General features: G+C 43.9%; 1 protein-coding gene across 1 annotated transcript in view; it reads right to left on the bottom strand.

The window, feature by feature from the left end:
- LOC137654514 (hypoxia-inducible factor 1-alpha inhibitor-like) overlaps positions 1-22630 on the bottom strand; it is a 127174-nt gene that overhangs the window by 79602 nt on the left and 24942 nt on the right. Inside the window, exon 3 of the mRNA XM_068388210.1 lies at positions 19091-19239. Coding sequence (XP_068244311.1) covers positions 19091-19239 — 149 coding nt within the window. The remainder of the gene's footprint in view (positions 1-19090; positions 19240-22630) is intronic.

The following is a 22630-nucleotide window of genomic DNA, read 5'->3' as shown; positions in this document are numbered from 1 at the left end:
ACATCAATTCTGATGCGATCCATTTCTGATGTCCTGTGTAGAACGTAATTTAAAGTAGGCTATTTAATTTTTTGCTTTACCTAATACTTACTGTAAAATGTAATGTATTCAACTACACTGTGAGAGAGAGAGAGAGAGAGAGAGAGAGAGAGAGAGAGAGAGAGAGAGAGAGAGAGAGAGAGGAGAGAGAGAGAGAGAGAGAGAGAGAACTAATACTGTATTGTCATGAGTTATAATTGTATATGAAAATTATGACAGATTATAACACATCGGTACTGATGTAATACTACAGTATATTAACTATATATAGTAGAAGTTTTCAATAAGTTAAGAAATAGTATACACACCACTCTTTGTTATCGAATTGTATGTGCATCAGCTGATCTGATCAAGCACCCAAAATACTTACTGTGAACTGATAAATTACATCTGAAATTTGAAACAAAAGTACATAAATATTTTATTAATACACAATTAACTATTTAAATAATTGTAATTTTCTAGAATGCAATAATGCTTCCAAAATGTTATGAGAGAGAGAGAGAGAGAGAGAGAGAGAGAGAGAGAGAGAGAGAGAGAGGAGAGAGAGAGAGAGAGAGAGAGAGAGAGAGAGAGAGAGAGAGAATTTATATATCAGCTGTTGAAAAGTAATCGAATGCATTCTTTATTTGTTTATTTAAAAGACACAATTATTATTGATATATTTTCGTTTTTAGTTTATAAAATAAGCTGTATTTCTGTTTAAGAAAGAATAGATATACTGCACATGAGACAACAGGTAAGAAGTTGTGTCATGCTTCAAAAAAACGCGTAGGCTACGAATCATCTAATCGAAAACACCAACAATTACAGGAAGTACAGTTAAGCTGTACTGTATTAACATTACCGTGCAAATATTACAGTAATATACACTACAGTATCAATGAGTATTAGGTTACAATACAGTATTACTAGATAGGGACAACATTTGTTATACAGAATAGTAAGGGGATGATGACGACTCCTTATAACTTTACCTTAGCACAATATTGTGTCCCATAAGTTGCATACATGTGTGAACATGTACTGAACACTATACATATAATTATAAACTGGTGTAGAAACCAAGTTGAAACAATATTAGGCTGTATTTACGTGTCAATCATCAGCTCGGGCACCCGCTCGTGGCAAGGAGCAGTGACTTTTTAGGTTAGGAGTTAGGCCACCCTAGTGCAGCATTTATTTGCAAAAATTCCCTTTACGCGGCTGTGACTGTAACTTAACTATCGCGAAGAAGGAGGGCTGACTGTATCGTATGCAGTGACTTGGTGTTTGTGATTTCGCTTTCGTAACTATTGTACTGTATCATGTGTGATATTACGTTACGTTGTTAGCCATGGGTCCCAAGAAAGTTGCTGATGTCCAAGGAAAGAAGAGGATGATGCTTTCTATAGAGACGAAGATGGAAATAATCATGAAATACAAGGCTGATCATGCAATTAAGTGTGATCGTGAAGGAATATGGCCGAAATCTGTCTATGATAGGAACGATCCTGGAGCAGAAGGAAGCCATCAAAGCAGCAACACCTTCTAAGGGTGTGACTACTGTATTTTCTCCAGCAAGAGAAACTGCGTCCACGATGAGATGGAGAGACTGCTGCTTGTCTGGATTAAGGACAAGGAAATGGCTGGAGACCTAATCACTGAATCGATAATCTACCAAAGGGTCAGTGCCATTTTTGGTGATCTCGTGCATGGTCACGGCGTCAATGACCTTTGATCTCAGGATGCCAGAGAACTTCAAATCAATTAATCAATCGTGCATGGTCAGGCCAAAGCCAACGCAGGAGAAGGAACATCGAAGCAGGCACCACCAGAGTTTAAGGCTTCTCAATAGTGGTTCGAAAAATTTAAGAGACTTCCTAGCATTCACTTGGTGGTGCGTCATGGGGAGGCTGCAAGCTCGGAAAGGAAAGCGGTCGAAGCCTTTGTTAAGACGTTCGACAAGTTAACTGTCTAGGAACGCTACAGTCCCCAGCAAGTCTTCAACAGCGACAAAACTGGGCTTTTTTGAAAGAAAATGCCTCGTTGAACTTTCATCACGGCAGAAGAAAAGAAACTACCTAGGCATAAGCCTATGAAGGACAGGCTTACCCTTGCACTCTGTGCAAACGCCAGTGGGGATTGTAAGGTGAAACCCCTGCTGGTGTATCACTCCGATACTCCTCGAGCCTTCAAGGCCCACAAAGTGATTAAGGAGAATCTTCAGGTGTTGTGGAGGGCTAACGCAAAAGCCTGGGTAACAAGCCACCCTTTCACCGAGTGTGTAATGTTTGTTTCGGCCCGACTGTGAAAAAGTATATGGAAGAGAAGAGCCTCCCTCTAAGATGCCTGCTGGTGCTGGACAATGCCCCAGCTCACCCTTCTGGCCTCGAGGAAGATATACTAGCACAGTATTAATTCATCAAGGTTCTCTATCTTCCACCTATCACCACCCCTCTCCTCCAGCCCATGGACCAGCAAGTGATTTAAAACTTTAAAAAAACACTACATGAAATGTTTCGAAATCACAGAGAGCACAAACCTCACCCTTCGTCAATTCTGGAAGGAGCATTTCGATATTGTTACATGCCTCAAAATCATTGATCAAGCTTGGCAGGAGGTTTCGAGGCGCATCTTGAACTCTGCGTGGAAGAAGCTGTGGCCTGATGCCGTCTCTGCACAAGTTTTCGAGGGCTTCCATGAAGGCCAAGCTGAAGACGAAGCCGAAAATGTTGACGCTCCTCAAGCGGTTGCTCAATCTGAGGTTGCCGAGATCGTTAAACTCGGGACGAACATGGATCTGGAAGTTGATGAGGACGACATCAATGAGCTTATCGAGGAGCATCGAGGAGCACCAAGAAGAAATTACGACGGATGACCTGAAGGAGTTGGAGGCCATGCAACTTAAAGTTCAGGAACAGTTCTCCAGCAGCGATGGGGAGAAGGATGACCCAATGACCATGGCAGAAACTAAAGGAGGGTCTAGCTGACTACTATAAAATGGTGGCTCTTGTAGAAAACACGCCCAGAAAAAATTATCACAGGTTGCGCGCTTGAATATGTAAATGACGTTTGCCCGAGTCATTTCAGGAAAATTTTAAGAAGCAGGCAAAAACAAGCTTCTTTGGACAATTTTTTTTAAAGTAGAGGCCTTCAGTACTACCAGGCTAAGCGGAAGATAAAAAACAAAAGAAAAGTGGCAGTGATGAAGAAAATATGTAATTAAATTTGGAAAATACAAAACATTAAGTAAAAGAACACAAAAATAGAAAAAGGTAAAAAAAAAAGAAATTTAATTTTAAGTTTATCGTAAAGTTAAGTGTTAATATTTCCTGCTACTTGTTAATGTGTTACCTAAAATTAAGTGTTAATGTTTTCTGTCATCTATTAATCTGTCTTGTAAAGTTAAGTGTTTACGTTTTCTGCCGCTTGTTAATGTTCTCTGACGTTTGTCATCCTCCACTACCATCCTGCCAATTCACTCCAAAGATAAGGTTCCCCATTTATGTTACTGTATTTTTACTGTTTGCTCTAATTATACATTGCTTTTACAGGTAACCAATGGTCAAGTTATTATTGAATGATACAAATAATTGTACTGTCATTCATTGAGTACTGTATAGTGGAGTGTATCCTTTTTATAATCATTTAATGCAGTGTTTTGTAGGGCTTGGAACGAATTTAATTAGGCTATTTACATGTAAAAGGCGACTCACAAAATGAAAAAATCACGTTATGAAAGCCACTTCGGAACTAATTAATTTCATGTTGTGAAGCATTATTGTACAGAGGTTTTGTTACTTTAGTTGAATGAGGACAGAGGGTAGTGTTAAAAACAGGGTTATATATATTCATGGATTTTTAATATTAATGTGTATCTAGGTTACTGAAATAACTTTTACTACTCTATCAATATTCTTATTAATAATGCCTTTGTTTTAAATGAGTTTAAGTATTTTTACACAATTTCATATATCCTAATGTTTGTTTCTTAAAGAATAAAATATAAAAAATTTTAACGTAATTTGTATTTTTCCGAGATATAAAAACCTCAGTCCTTTAAAATAGGTAGTGTCTTCAGTGGAGCTTGAACGGTCATTGAATTCGTTAATGAGGTAGTTACGTGAGTCAGTGAGCAGACTTAGATTGGCAGTTGAGGTGGAAAGTTTAAAATTCAAAGGACTCCAGTTTGTAGAGCTAAAAAAACACAATGTCTTTTAAAATTTGTTATTTGTTCCAAGCATATGCAAACCTTTCATCCTTTAAGTAGGGAGACTCACTGACTGGTGGGTTGGAATTTCCCCTAGAACAGAACTGGTTGGTTCTATTTCTTCCCAGGAAAAATCAATTTGCCTGGTTCTATTCGGGAGCAAAGTAGACAACTCCAGCAACCCCAATCATTGAGATGAATAGGATAATAGGGTCTGGCCTATACAAGAAGATTCGTACAAGGTTAAAGGAGGGATCCCTTCCTCAGAAGGAGATAGCAGTCTGGAATAATATACTTAGCATATGAGAAGTGGGGGAGATATTTCTCTAGAATCTAAAAAAGGGAGCTCAGGAATGTAGCTTACTAGCATCAAGTCAGATCCAGCTTGGAACCCTTTGACTGCTTCATACCTATGAGAGGGGAAGGGAAAAATGAAGAAGAGCCAGTCATTCTATGTCATTCCAGACTTACATATTGTTCCAAGTGGGAGCTGGGCTGGCTACACAACTACTTGAATAGCCACCACAGGATCACACAAAGATGTCAAGGGGCTTGGGAGTATACTTCTGTAGGTACAGTAAAAGCCCTTGAAGGTAATATGTTATTTTTATTAGTAAAATAAATTTTTGAATATACTTACCCGATAATCATGTAGCTGTCAACTCCGTTGCCCGACAGAATTCTATGGAGGGATACGCCAGCTATCACAATACTAGAAGGGGGTGTACTTACCAGCGCCACCTGTGGCCAGGTACTATAGTACTTCTTGTTGACACCTCCTCAATTTTTCCTCTGTCCACTGGTTCTCTATGGGGAGGAAGGGAGGGTCGATTAAATCATGATTATCGGGTAAGTATATTCAAAAATTTATTTTACTAATAAAAATAACATTTTTCAATATTAAACTTACCCGATAATCATGTAGCTGATTCACACCCAGGGGGGTGGGTGAAAACCAGTGTACAAGATTAAAGGATAGCTAAGTATCCCATATTTCATATAACAGTTATCTCAAATAACAATGAAATAATAAGTACCTGGTAAGGAAGTCGAATTGAACCGTTACTCTGCCTCTTTTTTAAGTTCGTCTTCCTTACTGAGCGCAGCGTTCCTCTTGGAGGCTGAATCAACCCAAAGGTGCTAAAGTATATAGGGTTGCAACCCCTACTAAAGGACCTCTACAAAACCTCTAACCCAGGCGCTTCTCAAGAATGAATAGACCACCCGCCAAATCAAAAGGATGCGGAAGGCTTCTTAGCCTACCGTAACAACCATAAAAACAACAATAAAAGCATTCAAGAGAAAGGTTAAAAAAGGTTATGGGATTAAGGGAATGTAGTGGCTGAGCCCTCACCTACTACTGCACTCGCTGCTACGAATGGTCCCAGGGTGTAGCAGTTCTCGTAAAGAGACTGGACATCTTTAAGATAAAATGATGCAAACACTGACTTGCTCCTCCAATAGGTTGCATCCATTATGCTTTGCAGAGAACGGTTTTTATTAAAGGCCATCGAAGTAGCTACGGCTCTTACTTCGTGGGTCCTTACCTTCAGCAATGCAAGGTCTTCCTCCTTTAAGTGAGAATGGGCTTCTCTAATCAGAAGCCTTATATAATACAAAACCCCGTTCTTGGACATGGGCCTCGACGGTTTCTTGATGGCACACCATAAGGCTTCTGACTGTCCTCGAATAGGTTTAGACCTCTTAAGATAATACTTGAGAGCTCTGACAGGGCAAAGAACTCTCTCTAGTTCGTTACCTACCATGTTGGAGAGGCTAGGTATTTCAAACGATCTAGGCCAAGGACGTGAAGGAAGTTCGTTCTTTGCTAGGAATCCGAGCTGAAAAGAACATGTTGCAGATTCGGTCGTGAAACCAATGTTCTTGCTGAAGGCATGAACCTCACTGACTCTCTTAGCTGTTGCAAGGCAGACGAGAAAAAGAGTCTTGAGGGTAAGGTCCTTGAAGGAAGCTGACTGGAGAGGTTCGAACCTAGGTGACATAAGGAACCTTAAGACTACGTCTAGGTTCCAGCCTGGAGTGGATAGACGACGCTCTTTAGACGTCTCAAAAGACTTAAGGATGTCTTGAAGGTCCTTGTTGGAAGAAAGGTCCAAACCTCTGTGGCGGAGAACTGAAGCCAACATACTCCTATACCCTTTAATCGTAGGGGCTGAAAGGGATCTCTCGTTCCTAAGATGTAGAAGGAAGTCAGCTATTTGGGTCACAGAGGTATTGGTAGAGGATACTGAATTGGCTCTACACCAGCTCCGGAAGACTTCCCACTTAGATTGGTAGACTCTACGAGTGGAAACCCTTCTTGCTCTGGCAATCGCACTGGCTGCCTCCTTCGAAAAGCCTCTAGCTCTAGCGAATCTTTCGACAGTCTGAAGGCAGTCAGCCGAAGAGCGTGGAGGTTTGGGTGCAACCTGTCTACGTGAGGTTGACGTAGAAGGTCCACTCTTAGAGGTAGAGTCCTGGGGATGTCGACTAGCCATTGAAGTACCTCTGTGAACCATTCTCTTGCAGGCCAAAGGGGAGCAACCAGCGTCAGCCGTGTCCCTTCGTGCGAGATGAATTTCTGCAGAACTTTGTTTATTATCTTGAACGGTGGGAATGCGTAAAGGTCGAGATGGGACCAGTTCAGTAGGAAAGCATCCACATGAACTGCTGCAGGGTCTGGAACTGGGGAACAGTACAGCGGAAGTCTCTTGGTTATGGAGGTGGCAAACAGATCTATGGTAGGTTGACCCCACAAGGTCCAAAGTCTGTTGCACACACTCTTGTGGAGGGTCCATTCCGTGGGAATGACCTGATTCCTTCTGCTTAGGCGATCTGCTGAGACGTTCATATTGCCCTGAATGAACCTCGTGACCAGAGTGAGGTTTAGACCTCTTGACCAAATGAGGAGGTCCCTTGCGATCTCGTATAGGCTCCTCGAATGGGTCCCTCCTTGCTTGGAGATGTAAGCCAAGGCTGTGGTGTTGTCTGAGTTCACCTCCACCACTTTGCCTAGCAGGAGGGACTTGAAGTTCAGCAGGGCTAAATGAACTGCTAGTAGCTCCTTGCAGTTGATGTGGAGCATTCCCTGTTCCTCGTTCCACGTTCCCGAGCATTCCCGTCCGTTCAAGGTCGCACCCCAGCCCGAGTCCGATGCATCTGAGAAGAGATGAAGATTGGGGGTCTGAATAGCCAACGATAGGCCCTCCCTGAGAAGGAGATTGTTCTTCCACCACAAGAGAGTGGTCTTCATCTCTTGGGTGATTGGGATAGAGACTGCTTCGAGAGTCGAACCCTTGTCCCAATGAGCTGCAAGATGGAATTGAAGAGGGCGGAGGTGGAGTCTCCCTAGTTCGACGAACAGGGCCAGTGATGAAAGGGTCCCTGTGAGACTCATCCACTGTCTCACCGAGCAACTGCTCCTCTTCAGCATGCTCATGATGCACTCTAGGGCTTGGCTTATCCTGGGGGCCGATGGAAAAGCCCGAAAATCCTGACTCCGAATCTCCATTCCCAGGTACACAATGGATTGGGAGGGAATGAGCTGAGACTTTTCTATGTTGACTAACAGACCCAGTTCTCTGATTAAGTCCAAAGTCCAGTTGAGACTCTCCAGACAGCGACGACTCGTGGAGGCTCTCAACAGCCAGTCGTCTAAGTAGAGGGAGGCTCTGATGTCCGATAAGTGGAGGAATTTTGCTATATTCCTCATCAGATGAGTGAACACCATAGGAGCTGTGCTTAGGCCAAAACACAGGGCTTGGAATTGGTAGACAACCTTTCCAAAAACGAATCTCAGGAAAGGTTGGGAGTCTGGATGAATAGGAACGTGAAAGTAGGCATCTTTCAAGTCCAACGAGACCATCCAGTCCTCCTGTCTGACCGCTGCTAGGACCGACTTCGTCGTCTCCATCGTGAACGTCTGCTTGGTGACATACGCGTTGAGCGCGCTGACGTCCAGCACCGGTCTCCAACCTCCTGTCTTCTTGGCCACTAGAAAGAGACGGTTGTAGAAGCCCGGGGATTGATGGTCCCGGACTATAACCACTGCCTTCTTCTGCACAAGTAGCGATACCTCCTGGTGCAACGCTAGCCTCTTGTCCTCTTCTTTGTAGTTGGGAGAGAGGTTGATGGGAGATGTGGTCAGAGGTGGTTTGAGGCAGAATGGAATCCTGTAACCCTCCCTCAGCCAACTGACAGACTGGGCGTCTGCACCTCTCTTTTCCCAGGCTTGCCAGAAGCTCTTGAGTCTGGCTCCTACTGCTGTCTGGAGATGCGGAGAGTCAGTTTTTTCCTTTAGAGGCCTTGGAGCCTTTCCTAGACTTGCTCCTGGAAGAGTCTGGACGGGAGCTTCCACGGCTGGGGGCTCTACCACGAAAGGGCGGTATGAACCTCGTAGCAGGGGTATCAGCCACTGGGGAGCGATAAGTCCTGGGGACTGAGGTAGCAACCTTAGACTTACGAGCCGATGAGGCTACAAGATCATGTGTGTCCTTTTGTATCAGGGCAGCAGACAAGTCCTTAACCAGCTCTTCGGGGAAGAGGAACTTCGAGAGCGGAGCGAAAAGGAGTTGTGACCTTTGACAAGGTGTAATGCTGGAGGAAAGGAAGGTACACAGCTGTTCCCTTTTCTTCAGAACCCCTGATACAAACATCGACGCAAGCTCACCAGATCCATCTCTAATGGCCTTATCCATGCAGGACATTAATAGCATGGCAGAATCCTTGTCCGCAGGGGAGGTCTTCTTGCTGAGGGCTCCCAGGCACCAGTCTAGAAAGTTGAACATCTCAAATGCTCTAAATACGCCCTTCAGTAAGTGATCAAGGTCTGAGAAGGTCCAGCAAACCTTAGAGCGCCTCATTGCAGTTCTCCGAGGCGAGTCTACCAGACTTGAGAAGTCAGCCTGGGCAGAGGCAGGTACTCCCAAGCCTGGTGCCTCTCCTGTGGCATACCAAACGCTCGCTTTCGAAGTGAGCTTAGTCGGAGGAAACATGAAAGAAGTTTTGCCAAGGTGTTGCTTAGTCTGCAGCCACTCCCCTAAGATCCTTAACGCTCTCTTAGAGGACCTTGCTAGGACTAGCTTAGTATAGGTGGACTTAGATGGCTGTATGCCCAGCGAAAACTCAGATGGTGGAGAGCGGGGAATAGCAGAGACAAAGTGGTCTGGGTAAACCTCCCTAAGCAGAGCCAAGACCTTACGAAAGTCAATAGACTGTGGAGAAGGCTTGGATTCATCCACGTCTGACGAGGGATCCAGGTGTGCCGCCTCATCATCAGACGCCTCATCACCAGAGTGTAGTGGAGAGATCGGACAAGTATGCTGAACAGCAGAGTCAGAACGAGTAGGAACAACAATATTAGAGGTTTCCTCTTCAAGAATCTGTTGAGGGAAAACCTGAGGCTCAGACTGCAAAGGCTGAACAAAAGACGAAGCAGACGGAAGGCGCATGGGTGGAGGAGGCTGACTCCTGGCATGAGTGGCTGAACCCAAGGGTTGCGCTTGCTGAGCAGTTGGCGGAAGCGGAGTAGCAAGTTCCTGTTCCTGCGGTGTGAGCGGAGCGTGATGAGGTAGAGGCTGCGCAGAACGTGGTAAATGTCTCGCAAGCTGAGGCTCCTGAGGCGCAAGGCTAAGGTGTGTTGGTGCTTGCCTTGTGGAGGGTTGAGCTCGCTGCAGCGAGAGCTGAGGAGACTGACTCATGGATGGGAGAGGTTGTTGTACCTCAACCGAGTGTTGCAACACTGGTGGAGCAGCAAGTGGAAGCGGAGGAAGAGAGGTATAATCCTCCTGATCCCATTGTAGAGGTTGCCTTAAGGAAGGCGGAGGCTGTACACCACTGGGAACAGCAAACACAGAACGTGGCTCAACATCGTACGCCTGGCAGGTGGTACTGCGATCAGGCGGAGCGAGCGCAGGCGGAGCGAGCGCAGGCGGAGAGAGTGCAGGCGGAGGCGGAGGCGCAACATTCTCAGCCCGACACTCACGCATCAAGTCCGAAAGCTGTGCTTGCATGGACTGTAGTAGAGTCCACTTGGGGTCGGCAGAAACTACAGTAGGCTGAGGTAAAGCCTTAACAGTAGAGCTCTGTTGTGGCAGAACCTTACTCCTCTTGGGCGGAGTGCAGTCGACTGAAGACTGCGGCGAGTCAGAGCTGAGCCAATGACTGCAGCCCGGCTGAGCACTCGCGGACTGGACTCTGCGTTTAAGTGGTCTCGAGACCTGAGTCCAACGTTTCTTCCCTGACAATTGATCAGCGGACGAGAAAAAGACGGGCTCAATCGTCTGCAGGTGGGAGTGACGGTCTTTGGAAGACACGCCCGCAACCACCGAGGATACTTCTGTGCGCCGATCAAGGCCTGCCGAACCCTTATGCCCTTCGACATTGCTTCTCCCCTGGGCTTGGGAGCTTGCAAGAGGTCCCGGACTGGGAGGACGACTGGCTCGCACAGAAGTATCCTCACGCACCACCCTGACACTGACACTAGCACTTGGCACTGCACTGACACTAGCACTCGTCACAGCACTGGCACTAATTCCACCCACTGCACTCTTGACCTTAAGTTCCTTGACTTCGGCCATAAGAGACTTATGATCACTTACCACTGACTCTACTTTATCGCCTAAGGCCTGAATAGCACGCAAAACAACAGACATATCAGGCGGAGGGCAAATAGTAGGTTCGGGGTTAGCCACTACAGGGGTAGGAAAAGGTAGGGGATCATGAGGTGAGGAAAAAAGTGAAGAGTGAGAAGAACTCCTCCTAACTCTACCTCTCTCTAACTTAGTTGAATATTTCAAAAGACGGACAAATTCAAGTTCCGAAAGTCCGGCGCATTCCTCACATCGATTTTCTAACTGACAGGGCCTGTCCCTACAGTCAGAACAAGCGGTGTGAGGATCTACCGAGGCCTTCGGAATACGCCTATTACAAGACCTACATCGTCTATGGGAGGGGGCTTGCGAAATGTCAGACATCTTGAATCCAAAGAGTTAGCCAAGGGGGGTTCCAAAATCAAGCAAAAGATCGTTAACCGTTAATCAGGACTATATAAAAGCTATCTAGCTAATATAAGAAGGTTTCCAGTAAAGCGACAGCCGAAATCTGAGAGAATACTTCACCAATTAGCCGTGAAAATACTCGAAGATCATAAGCATATCCCAGAACGTCTTGCCGGAAGCACGACAGAGGAAAAATTGAGGAGGTGTCAACAAGAAGTACTATAGTACCTGGCCACAGGTGGCGCTGGTAAGTACACCCCCTTCTAGTATTGTGATAGCTGGCGTATCCCTCCATAGAATTCTGTCGGGCAACGGAGTTGACAGCTACATGATTATCGGGTAAGTTTAATATTGAAAATTGACTTTTCCACACCCAACCGTTCAACACCTGGCCCACTGCAAGATTCCTCTTAAGGGCTAAAGTGGGAATTATACCCATAACTTTGCGAGCCCTGGTCCTAGCTGATACCTAGACGGTCTCAGCAGTCGAAGCATATGGTTTACGAACAGTCTCATGAAGCCTGAAAGAGATCGTGTTCCTCAACATCTCTTACCTGGTTTTGACAATACCTAGACAGCATTATTTAACTCTCTCCTTATCACTAAGTGTATCAAGATGGCTCACGCATCAAGTAAAAACAGTTTGACTAATGCCTGTCAACCTATAGTATCAAGAGCAACCTTTAGGGGATTAGAGCTAGGTGACCTGGAATTACTTGGTTTGATAAGACATATGTGATGGTACAAGGAAGTCTTTCACTAGAGGTTTTATGAAATTTGTGAAATGACTTACGTGGTGGTTGCCATGTGAAAAAAACATAAATGATTGATGTGTTGTGTAATGATTTCCAGGTTACAAACAGATGGTCGAGCATTTTACCGTGGAGGATTCTTAGGATATCAGGGCAGTGAACACTTCAGAGAAATAAGACATATGTTTGTGTTTACTCTATCACACAGTAGTTGAAAGCAGTGAGACTGGATAAACAATATTATATCAATATGATATTTTCATAATAAAATAAATTTTTGAACATACTTACCCGCTGGTTATATAAGAATGGCTAAAGTCCCTGGACGCCCGGCAGAAATTCAAAATCTCGCGGCAATCGCAGATATGTCAGGTGTATACTAGCGCCTTCGCGGTAGACAGGCCGAACTATTCCAACCAATTCAGACCTTCCATGCCCCTTGGTCTCTAGAGGGGAGGAGGGTGGGACTATAACTTATATAATCAGTGGGTAAGTATGTTCAATAATTTATTTTATTACGAAAATATCATTTTAAAACATAAAACTTAACTGCTGGTTATATAAGAATGGCTGATTGACACCCTTGGTGGTGGGTCAGAGACAGCAACGTAATTGGAAATTCACTTAAGAGTTAAATATAACAAACTTAAGAGGTTCATACCTGATAAGGAAGCTAACTGCAATGGTTCTCTGCCTCATTCTGTCTGCTATCCTTAGGAGATCCAGCGGTCCACCCAGGGGGCTGATGATCTCTAGGAGCTGTCAAATGGTGCCATAACCTATAACTTGACAGGACCTCAACTAATACCCTTGTTCCGGGCGCTCTCAAGGAACAAAATGACCACCTGACCAAATCAAAGATTGCGGAAGACTGACGACCAATCTCCACATACCACCATAAAAACTATACAAGTTCCAAGAGGGAGAAAAGGGTACTAGGAATTAGGGGAGCGTAGTGGTAGATCCTTCACCTACTACTGCATTCGCTGCAATGAATGGACCAACAGTGTAGCAGTCCTCATAAAGAGTCTGAACACGTTTCAAATAATGGGATGCGAATACAGATTTACTTCTCCAAAAAGTTGTATCCATTATGCGCTTTGCAGAGAACGATTTTGTTTAAAAGCCACCGAAGTAGCTACGGCTCTAACTTCGTGCGTCTTAACCTTGAGCAGCTCAAAGTCCGCCTCACCACACTGGGGGTGAGCCTCTCTAATCAAGAGCCTTATAAAAAAGGATAAGGCGTTCTTCGACAGAGGCAGTGTAGCCTTCTTAACTGCACACCAAAGAGCCTCTGAGTTGCCTCTCAAATTTTTTGTGCTGTCCAAATAGAACCTTAGTGCTCTAACAGGACAGAGCACCTTCTCCAACTCCTCGCCCACTACATCATAGAGATTAGCAATCTCAAAAGATCAATCTCAGAAAATCAAGCTGCACAGAGCACATGGCTTTCCCGTCTCGGAAACCAATGTTCTTGCTCAAAGCGTGAATCTCACTGACTCTTTTAGCTGTCGCCAAATTAACCAAGATAGAGTCTTCAAGGTTAAGTCTTTAAAAGAGGCTGAGTGCAAAGGCTCGAATCTGTCACTCATGAGGAATTTAAGAACAACATCCAAATTCCAGGCAGGCGATTCTTGTTGTCGCCTCTTAGAAGTTTCAAAAGACCTAAGAAGATCTTGTAGGTCTTCATTGTTGTAGAGATCCAAATCTGTGTGTCTTAAAACAGCTGCCAGCATACTTCTGTACCCCTTAATAGTCGAGGAGGAAAAGATATGCTTAATTCTAAGATCTAAGAAGAAGTCGGCAATCTGTGCTATAGAGGTACTGGATGAAGAAAGCGCGTTAGCTCTACACCATTCTCTGAATACCTCCCACTTGGACTGATACACCCTGATGGTAGAAGTCCTCCTTGCTCTTGCAATAGCCTTGGCTGCCTCCTTTGAAAATCCTCTAGATCTTGCGAGTTTTTCGATAGTCTGAAGGCAGTCAAACGTAGAGCTCGGAGGTTTAGATGGTTTCTTGCCAAGTGAGGTTGTCTGAGAAGATCTGCTCTTAATGGTAGGCTTCTCAGAACATCCACCATTTATTCCAGTACCTCTGTGAACCAACTTCTTGACGGCCAGAAAGGAGCCACTAGGGTCATCCTGGTTCCCTCGTGAGACACAAACTTCTGTAACACCTTGTACAGGATTTTGAAAGGTGGGAACGCGTACACATCCATGTGTGACCAATCCAACAGGAACGCGTCTATGTGAGTTGCCTCGAGATCCGGAATTGGTGAGCAATATGTCTCCAGCCTTTTTGTCTTCGAGGTTGCAAACAGGTCTACGAGAGGATGACCCCATATCCGCCACAGTCTCTTGCAAATGTCTAGGTGCAATGTCCACTCTGTGGGGAGAACTTGGTTCCTCCTGCTGAGTCTGTCCGCACTCACGTTCTTGACTCCCTGAATAAATCGTGTCAATAAGGCAACTCTCCTTTCCTCCGCCCATACGACAAGAGGTCTTGCTATCTCGTAAAGAGACTTCGAGTGAGTCCCGCCTTGCTTTGCTATATAAGCCAGAGCCGTGGTGCTGTCGGCATTGCCCTCTACCACTTTGCCTAGGACTAGTTTCTCGAAGCCTTTGAGGGCTAAATGCACTGCTAAAAGCTCCTTTTGATTGATATGGAGGTTTTCTTGCTCCTTTGTCCACAGACCTGAGATCTCTGCCTTCCCTAAGGTTGCTCCCCACCCCGAGTTTGAGGCGTTGGAAAACAACACGAGGTCTGGGCTCTTTTGCTCCGAGAGGCCCTCCTGAAGTCTGCGTACGTTGTTCCACCACTGAAGGTGTGTTCTTATGGGATTCGTAATTGGAATACTTTCCCTGTCGAGACTGTCCTCTTTCTTCCAATGATAATTGAGATGAAATTGAAGGGGGTTTAAGTGCAGCCTCCCCAGTGACACAAACTTTTCCAGTGACGAGAGGGTCCCCAGAAGACTCATCCACTCCCTCACCGAACTGATGTCCTTTTTTATAAAGGCACAAAGCTTTAGGAGAGCAGATTGAATCCTTGCAGGCGACGGAAAAGCCTGATAAGTCTGATTCTGAATCTCCATCCCAAAATAAAGAATCTTCTGGGATGGAGTCAGCTGTGACTTCTTTGAACTCACTAGGAGTCCTAATTCCATTGACAAATTCAATGTCAGCTGAAGATCCTTCAAACAGCAATCGGCCGAGGGGGCTCTTATGAGCCAATCGTCCAAGTACAGGGAAGCTCTGATGCCCCTTGAGTGTAGCATGCTCGCCACATTCAGCATGATCTTCGTAAATACCAGAGGAGCTGTGCTGAGACCGAAACATAAGGCCCGGAACTGGAAGACTTCCTTCCCGTACACAAACCTCAGATAACGTCTGCAACTCGGATGTATTGGGACATGAAAGTAAGTATCCTGGAGGTCCAATGATACCCTTCCTTACTGCTGCAAGCACGGTTTTCTGAGTTTCTATGGTGAACTTCGAATTCTGGACGTAGCTGTTGAGGGCACTTACATCCAGAACTGGTCTCCATTCCCCCAAACTCTTGGGGACCAAGAACAAACGGTTGTAAAACCGTGGTGATTTTAAGTCCCACACCCTCTCTATCTCTTTTTTCTCTAGCAAGAGAGACATCTGAAGCCACATGGCTTGCCTCTTTGGTCCATAGGATCTATGGCTAACGGAGGTTTTGAGAAGAATGGGATTTTGTATCCTTCCTTTAAAACAAGAACGGACCAAGGGTCCGCTCCTCTTCTCTCCCAGGCCTGCCAGAAGTAATTCAGCCTGGCCCCCAGTGCTGTCTGAAGGAGAGGGCAGTCAGACTCTGCCTCGACTGGATTTAGCTCCTCTTTTCTTGGACTTCTTCCCGTCGGGCCTGAAGTTACCCCTCCCGGCAGGTATACCACGAAAGGGCTGAGTGGATTGTGAAAATGAAGTAACTTCTTTTGGTCTACGGGAAGGGAAAGAAGTAGGCAGCACCTTCCTAGCTGTCTTGGCAACCAGATCATGGGTAGCAATCTGGATCAGCGCAGCGGCAACTTCCCTTATCAACTCTTGCGGGAATAGCGCCGAAGACAGTGGCGCAAAAAGTAACTCCAATCTCTGAAAAGGAGTGACCCCCACGGAGAGGAAAGAACACATAGTTGCCCTCTTCTTCACAACTCCGGCTGTGAATAGGGCAGCCAATTCGTTTGAACCGTCCCTAACTGCCTTGTCCATGCATAACATTAGTTGAATGAGGTTACTAGTGTCAGTGCCCTTCATTTCCGACACTTTCCTCCCCAAGGCTCCCAGAGACCAGTCCAGAAAGTTAAACACCTCGAAAGCCCTGAACATGCCTTTCAAGAGATGGTCAAACTCAGACATAGACCACCACACTTTAGTCTTCCTCATAGCTAGCTGACGAGAAGAGTCTACTAGGCTCGAAAAATCTCCCTGGGCTGAGGCAGGAACTCCCAAGCCTAAGACTTCTCCTGTCTCATACCAAACACTAGACTTGGAGGCTAGTCTGGCAGGAGGAAAAGCGAAACACATCTTGCCAAGGGCTTTCTTCGAATCCATCCACACTCCCATTAACTTTAACGCCCTCTTAGAGGAGCGAGAGAGTACCATCTTCGTGAACATAGACGCTCTTGCTGCTTTACCAAGGGTAAATTCCGAAGGCGGAGAACGCGGGGCTACAGGAGTAAAATGGTCTGGGAATAACTCCATAAAGACCAGCATTACCTTCTTGAGGTCCACCGAATGTTGAGTCGGTTTATCCTTTTCTCCCTCCGAGATATCGTCCAGCGGTTCATCCGGGGAGAAAACCTCATCCGGCTCCTCTTCCGAAAAATCAGCCGTCGCAGCAGTGCCTTGTTCAGAGAGGCGACGTTCCTGTGTAGACGCGTCAGCGCTGAAGTGGGCGCGCTTGCGTTGTTCAATATTCCCATCTGCATGACGTTCACTAGCCTTGCGTTTGTTGTCACATTCGGTTTGTAAAATAGTATCCAACTGACGCGAGGCGACAAGGGTCGACTGACGTGTGGCGTCATGGATTGGCTGACGCGTGGCGTCATGGGGTGACTGACGTGTGCCGTCGTGGGTAGACTGACGCGCGGCATCATGGGATGACCGACGTGTGCCTTCATGAGTAAACTGACGTGCGGTGTCATGGGTTGCCTGACGCTGACGCTCCGCGGTGTCATGGGTTGACTAACGCGTAACATCTGCCTGCCGCTGACGCTGACGCTGGCCCTTACAAGTTGCACAGAGAAAGTGTGAATCAGCAGCCAGTTTCATCATAAACTGTTTGCAGCATTCACCCTTTCCCTTACAAGTAGGAATCTCTATTACATCCATAATCACGAACATTAACAACCAATATTCCCTTTCTCCAAGAAAAAGAAAAAGAACAAAGCTTTTGGTTAGAGCACAAAAGTGAAGGGCTTCCAACAGGCAGGGGGCTACTCAACTGTGCTCACCACCTGTAATTAACTACCTCGTTACGGAATTCAACTGCCAGTCCACCTACGCTGAAGATATTTCCTTATTCTAAAGGATGAAAGGTTTTTATAAGCGTATGAACAAAAACACTCTTGGCATAAAAGGGAACCCATTAAAACGATAGTAAAAACAGTATATCAAAGAGATAAAAGGAATAATACAGGAGTTAAGATTTATCCCTCTACAAATAGCTACTGAGATTCTTATATAGTGACTAAGCGGCCACCCCGCACAAGGGCCAATTTTCGGTGGACTGTGGCGAGGAATGAAACGCATGTGTTTCTAAGGATATCTGCACACGAACAAATTTGATCCTCGTGTGCGGACATCCATAGTAACATATGTGTTTTTTTTCTGGCCATGAAACAGCAGTAGCCAACATCCACTGAAAATTAGCCCATGTGTGGGGGTCCTAAAGGACTTCTGCTAAGGATGAATACCCTGAGCAAGGAAGACTTAAAAAAGTTTGTTTACAGCCAGGCATAAATAAAATATAAGGTTTTTTCAAAGTATGGACACATCTTTTATATTAAAATAGGGAAGTACTGTACTTAACTTTAAAATTTCTGAGGCATACCTCATTAAAGCACCACATTAAATACTCAAAGGATTCAATTCCACTAAAATATGACAAGTTTCATGTAGTAATGGTGGACATATTCATCTATATTCACAAAGTTATTACATAAATCAATATACTAGTCTTAATAGTCACTGTTATACATAATTTTTCTTGCCAAAAGAGGCTAACTCAATCTTCTATCCATTATGATATTTGCCATGTATTCATTTATCTAAAAACAAACAACAATAACAATTTCAGGAAAGTCTCAACACAGGATATTCTTGCACCTGCATACTGAAGACCAAACTATGAAAACTTGTAAATTTGATAGATTCAAATAAAAGTGAATAAAAGCTACTGATTTGAGAAACAAATAACAAATGTATCCACATAAATTAATGGCAGCTAAACCTGCTCAATTCAACATTTGCAAAAAAATGACGTCTGTATGAAAACACAAATATAAGATGAAGGCTAGCAGACTTAATAAGTTTGCTAAAACAATGACATAAAACAATTGGTCAATTTCATTAACCATGGAGATAAAATTAAAACACTTCATATTTTTCCTCTAATTCTCACTCTCCAATACTAGACAAGAGTATTTTATCAAGACAGAACTGGAATTTTTTCTTAGGCCAATTTAAAAAATAAAACTGCAGCTGTTAATATACAAAATTAAAATCCTCTGCCATTCAGAAATACATTACCATTCAAATCTGTCTACATGCAACTAAAATTAAAATACTACCCAAAATATCTCCTGTCAATATTCAAAATGAACATGTTTATTAGATACCCTACCTTCCTTCTTTTAGCTTAATTTGTGACAAATAGAGCGGAAGTATCAAAACAATATTATTGACATGCCTTACCATTCTTCAATAAAATAAAGCAATGCTCACTAGGCCATAATTTATAAAACACATAATACAGTAATGTAGGGAATTATTTATTAAATAATGCAGAAAACTTACCAATTTCTAGAGTTCTTTCCAGACTTAAAAAATAATGACTGTTACTTATAAAAATAAAAAACTTACTTTCCATGCCCACTAGCAAAAGATTTGAAGTCAGTGGGCCCCAGTTGTGCTTCTTCTGTTGAACATTTAGCCACTGCCAATTAAACTGCAGAAAATCTAAAACGACTCCACGTCCAAAGGTATTATTCAAACCTTGTTGTAAATACACCCTGGGAAAATAAATTAAAAGTTACCGAATAAAATTATAGCGTACAAATCAGTCAAAAAATTAAAAAATTTGGAATTAAATTGTATTTTTCATAACCAGACAAACTTAAAATCTTTAATAAGAGTATGACTTCAGCCAAGAAGGTAAACACAGCCGGCTGCCTGGTGGCAGGGAAGCCCCACCCACCCACCCGACAGATAGTTGTAACCTTTACTTTGACCTTTGGCCTAAGACTAGTACGGTGGTCACGGCGGGCTATGCAACTTAAGAGGTCTCAGATGTGTCTGGTTAGAAAAATACAAATTGAATAAAAAATTTGATCTGTTCCTATGCGTAATACAAACCTTCGACCTTTAATAGGAGACTTATTCTGAGGAGGTGTGGAAGTCCCTATATAATCAATCAGGCTTCTTTCCAGACCCAGAAAATGTCAAAGTACTTCAGTTCTGTATAAGAGCTAGTCCTGAATACATAAATTCTCTCCATCCTTCCCCTCGTAAAGAAGGACGGGGGAGATACTTCAATACAAATCAATGTGAAGAAAAAGTACTCTATTGGACAGCTTACTTGCATTGGTTATTCGATCCAACTCCATGACTGAATGACTGCTAGGACACCAAAGGAGGGAAAGAAGAAAGGAAAAAGGGCCAGGCATTTTTACCTTTTATTTTTATGACTTATATCACAAACACTATCTAAGACAAAGTGCTTCTTGTCCTCTGTGGGTGCTAGACTCACTTCACAACCTGTTGAGCAGCAATCACAGGTCCTAGGGAGAATTTCAAGTGATTTCTTGGTAAACTCCCACAGATAGTAGGTGATAAAGATTGTCTGATGCTTCTATACTCCTACCTTCAGCACTAGAGCCACAGTAAGATTCTTCTAGAAGGCAAGGGTAGAGCCGATTCCTCTGACTTCGCAGGCTCACACACTCAAAAAATCGCTTGCAGTTCCCTCCAGAGAAGGGTATATGTATTTGATGGTTTCCCAAAGCCAGGAGATAATAGTATTCTTGGATATCAGCTTCTTTCACCCTACCAGTGCACGGGAATAACATTTTGTGCTCTGGTCTGAAGCCCGGAGTTCTTTTGAGGTAGCGTCTTAGCTCCCTCAAAGGACAGAGAAGTAGGTCATCCCAATAGCTAATCGCACCTTGGAAAGAGGAGATGGAGAAAGATTCGAACGTTGTGGTGTCGATTGCTGGGTTCTGTGTCTTACCCATTAACTCGAGAATAAATGTCATTAAAACATTCCTTCCCTCGGAATGACTAATGGCATACAAAACATAACGAAGTTCGCCAACCTTTTTCCCCAAGGCTACCACCAACAAAAAAACAACCTTCAATGCAAGACATCTGTCTGATACCCTTCTTAACTGCTTGTATGGCAAACTTTTAAGAGGCAAAAATCCTGGTGACATCCCAGGATGGGGCCTGATTTCTCTTGGACAAGAGTGCATGAAGCTTCTCCTCAGCATAACCAGTTCCCCAAAAAGAGGAAAGATCCAAACCCTTTTGTCTGACAACTTGACTCAAGGATGAGTGGCACTCTTTTACCAAAGACACAGAGTAGCTCCTCTCTGTGAAGGTTGACAAAGAAATCAGCGATTAGATGCAGGGAGACTCCAACAGAAGTACTCCGTTTACGACATAATTCACAGATCGCCTATTTTCCCTGGTAAACAGCTACAAAGGATCTATGGAGGGATTCAGAAATCTCTTGGATAATCTCCACTCATTTAGTAACAGGGAAGTCCCTGAGCTATGGAACTTCTGTATATGCAGCTGACAGAAGTTAGGCTATTAGAGTAGTTGCAACGGTATCTCGACCGGGAGCATCAGCAAATCAGGAAACCATTCAGCTTGTGGACACTTGGGGACCACTGGGATTAGCCTGACATTCAAAGTTGTCACGTTGCTTAGTGTTCATCACATCAAGCAAAATGATGGAATGGCCTAAGTGTCCAGGTTCTCCCAGGGATGTTGGAATGCAGATTCCAACGCAGTACACGGATCTGGAACTGGTGAAAAAAACACTGGCAGCTTCTTGTTTAGGCGAGATGCAAACACGTCTATCATTGGGGACTGACAACGAGCAATAAAGCAGGGAGCACTCTGTTCCTACTGCCTGCCCTGAAGAAGGGAGGAAAGAGTCAGAGAGCTTTTTTGGACATCAGCTTGAACGTACCCAAATTTGAGTCCAAAGAATCCCTCTTCTTTTGTTTCTTAAACAAACTCAAGACCGCTGCACTGGAGGCCACTCACTACACTCAGAAAAGAGGGATTCCTGAGATCAAGAATGCCCCTGCGGTAAGTACAAACTTGATGGGGGTTGACTTCAGGCTTACTCATGTATTGCCCCAGCCCTAACCGGGCTTGCTGGGACACAGCAGTATGTCTGACTAATGAGTTGATATCATCAAACAAAATCGAAGCACACAATCTGTAAAGAGAAAGCCAAGTAATTAGAAATTTCCAATTAAAGTGCAGAGAATTACAGCTGCACTTTTCAGCAGCCGAAGTCAAGGTGAAGGATTAGCGCTACCTGTTGGGTGGCCGGGGCTTCCACGCCACCCAACAGCCAGCTGTATTTACCTTATTAAAATCTGAACGAACATTTTCCAGCTTCGCTTGTCATACTACTATCAAAGATCTCAGGTTTGTATTATGAATCAGAAAAAAATTCTAGTAGAAGATCCTCAACTTACAAACATTCTGAGAAATCATAAACGTCAGATATTGTATCAAAATTTCATAAAGAAATACTGTACTGTAATAAAACAATATTATATCATTTAATTAGGTAAGCAAGACAACCACTCTCCGGTCGTCTTGCTTACCTTATTACTGTAAATTATATAATATTGTTTTTTTTACAGTACAGCAGCTCATTATGAACTTTTGATACAAAATCTGAGATATTAAGTAAAATTTGGAAATGATAGTGCCTAAAATTACTAAAATTACATATAAAAATCAGGCTATATATCAGTTTAGTAAGATCAGTGTTACTGTATGGACACAAGTTGTGGTATGGCAATAAAACAATATCCAACAGATTTTGTAGATTTGAAAACAAAGCCCTCAGAAGAATATTGGGTGTTAAATGGCAGGACAGGATTAGAAATGAAACTATAAGAGAAATTACTCAAGTGCAATATGTGGATAACATCATGGTGAGGGGGGGTAGATGGAGATGGTTTGGGCATGCTCTTTGCACTCCCCAAGAGAGATTAGTACACCAAACTTCTAACTGGGCTCCACAAGGCACTAGAAGAGTTGGAAGACCAAGGCATACATGCCTGAGGACTATGAAGCATGAAGTGGGAGATGATGAATGGAGAAGTGTTTATTTAAAAGCTCAACATAGAGACAACTGAAGATCTTCGGAGG

This window comes from Palaemon carinicauda, chromosome 15 (assembly GCF_036898095.1).
Source record: "Palaemon carinicauda isolate YSFRI2023 chromosome 15, ASM3689809v2, whole genome shotgun sequence".
In the NCBI taxonomy this organism is placed as follows: Eukaryota; Metazoa; Arthropoda; class Malacostraca; order Decapoda; family Palaemonidae; genus Palaemon; species Palaemon carinicauda.
This window is presented reverse-complemented; position numbering and strand designations above follow the sequence as displayed.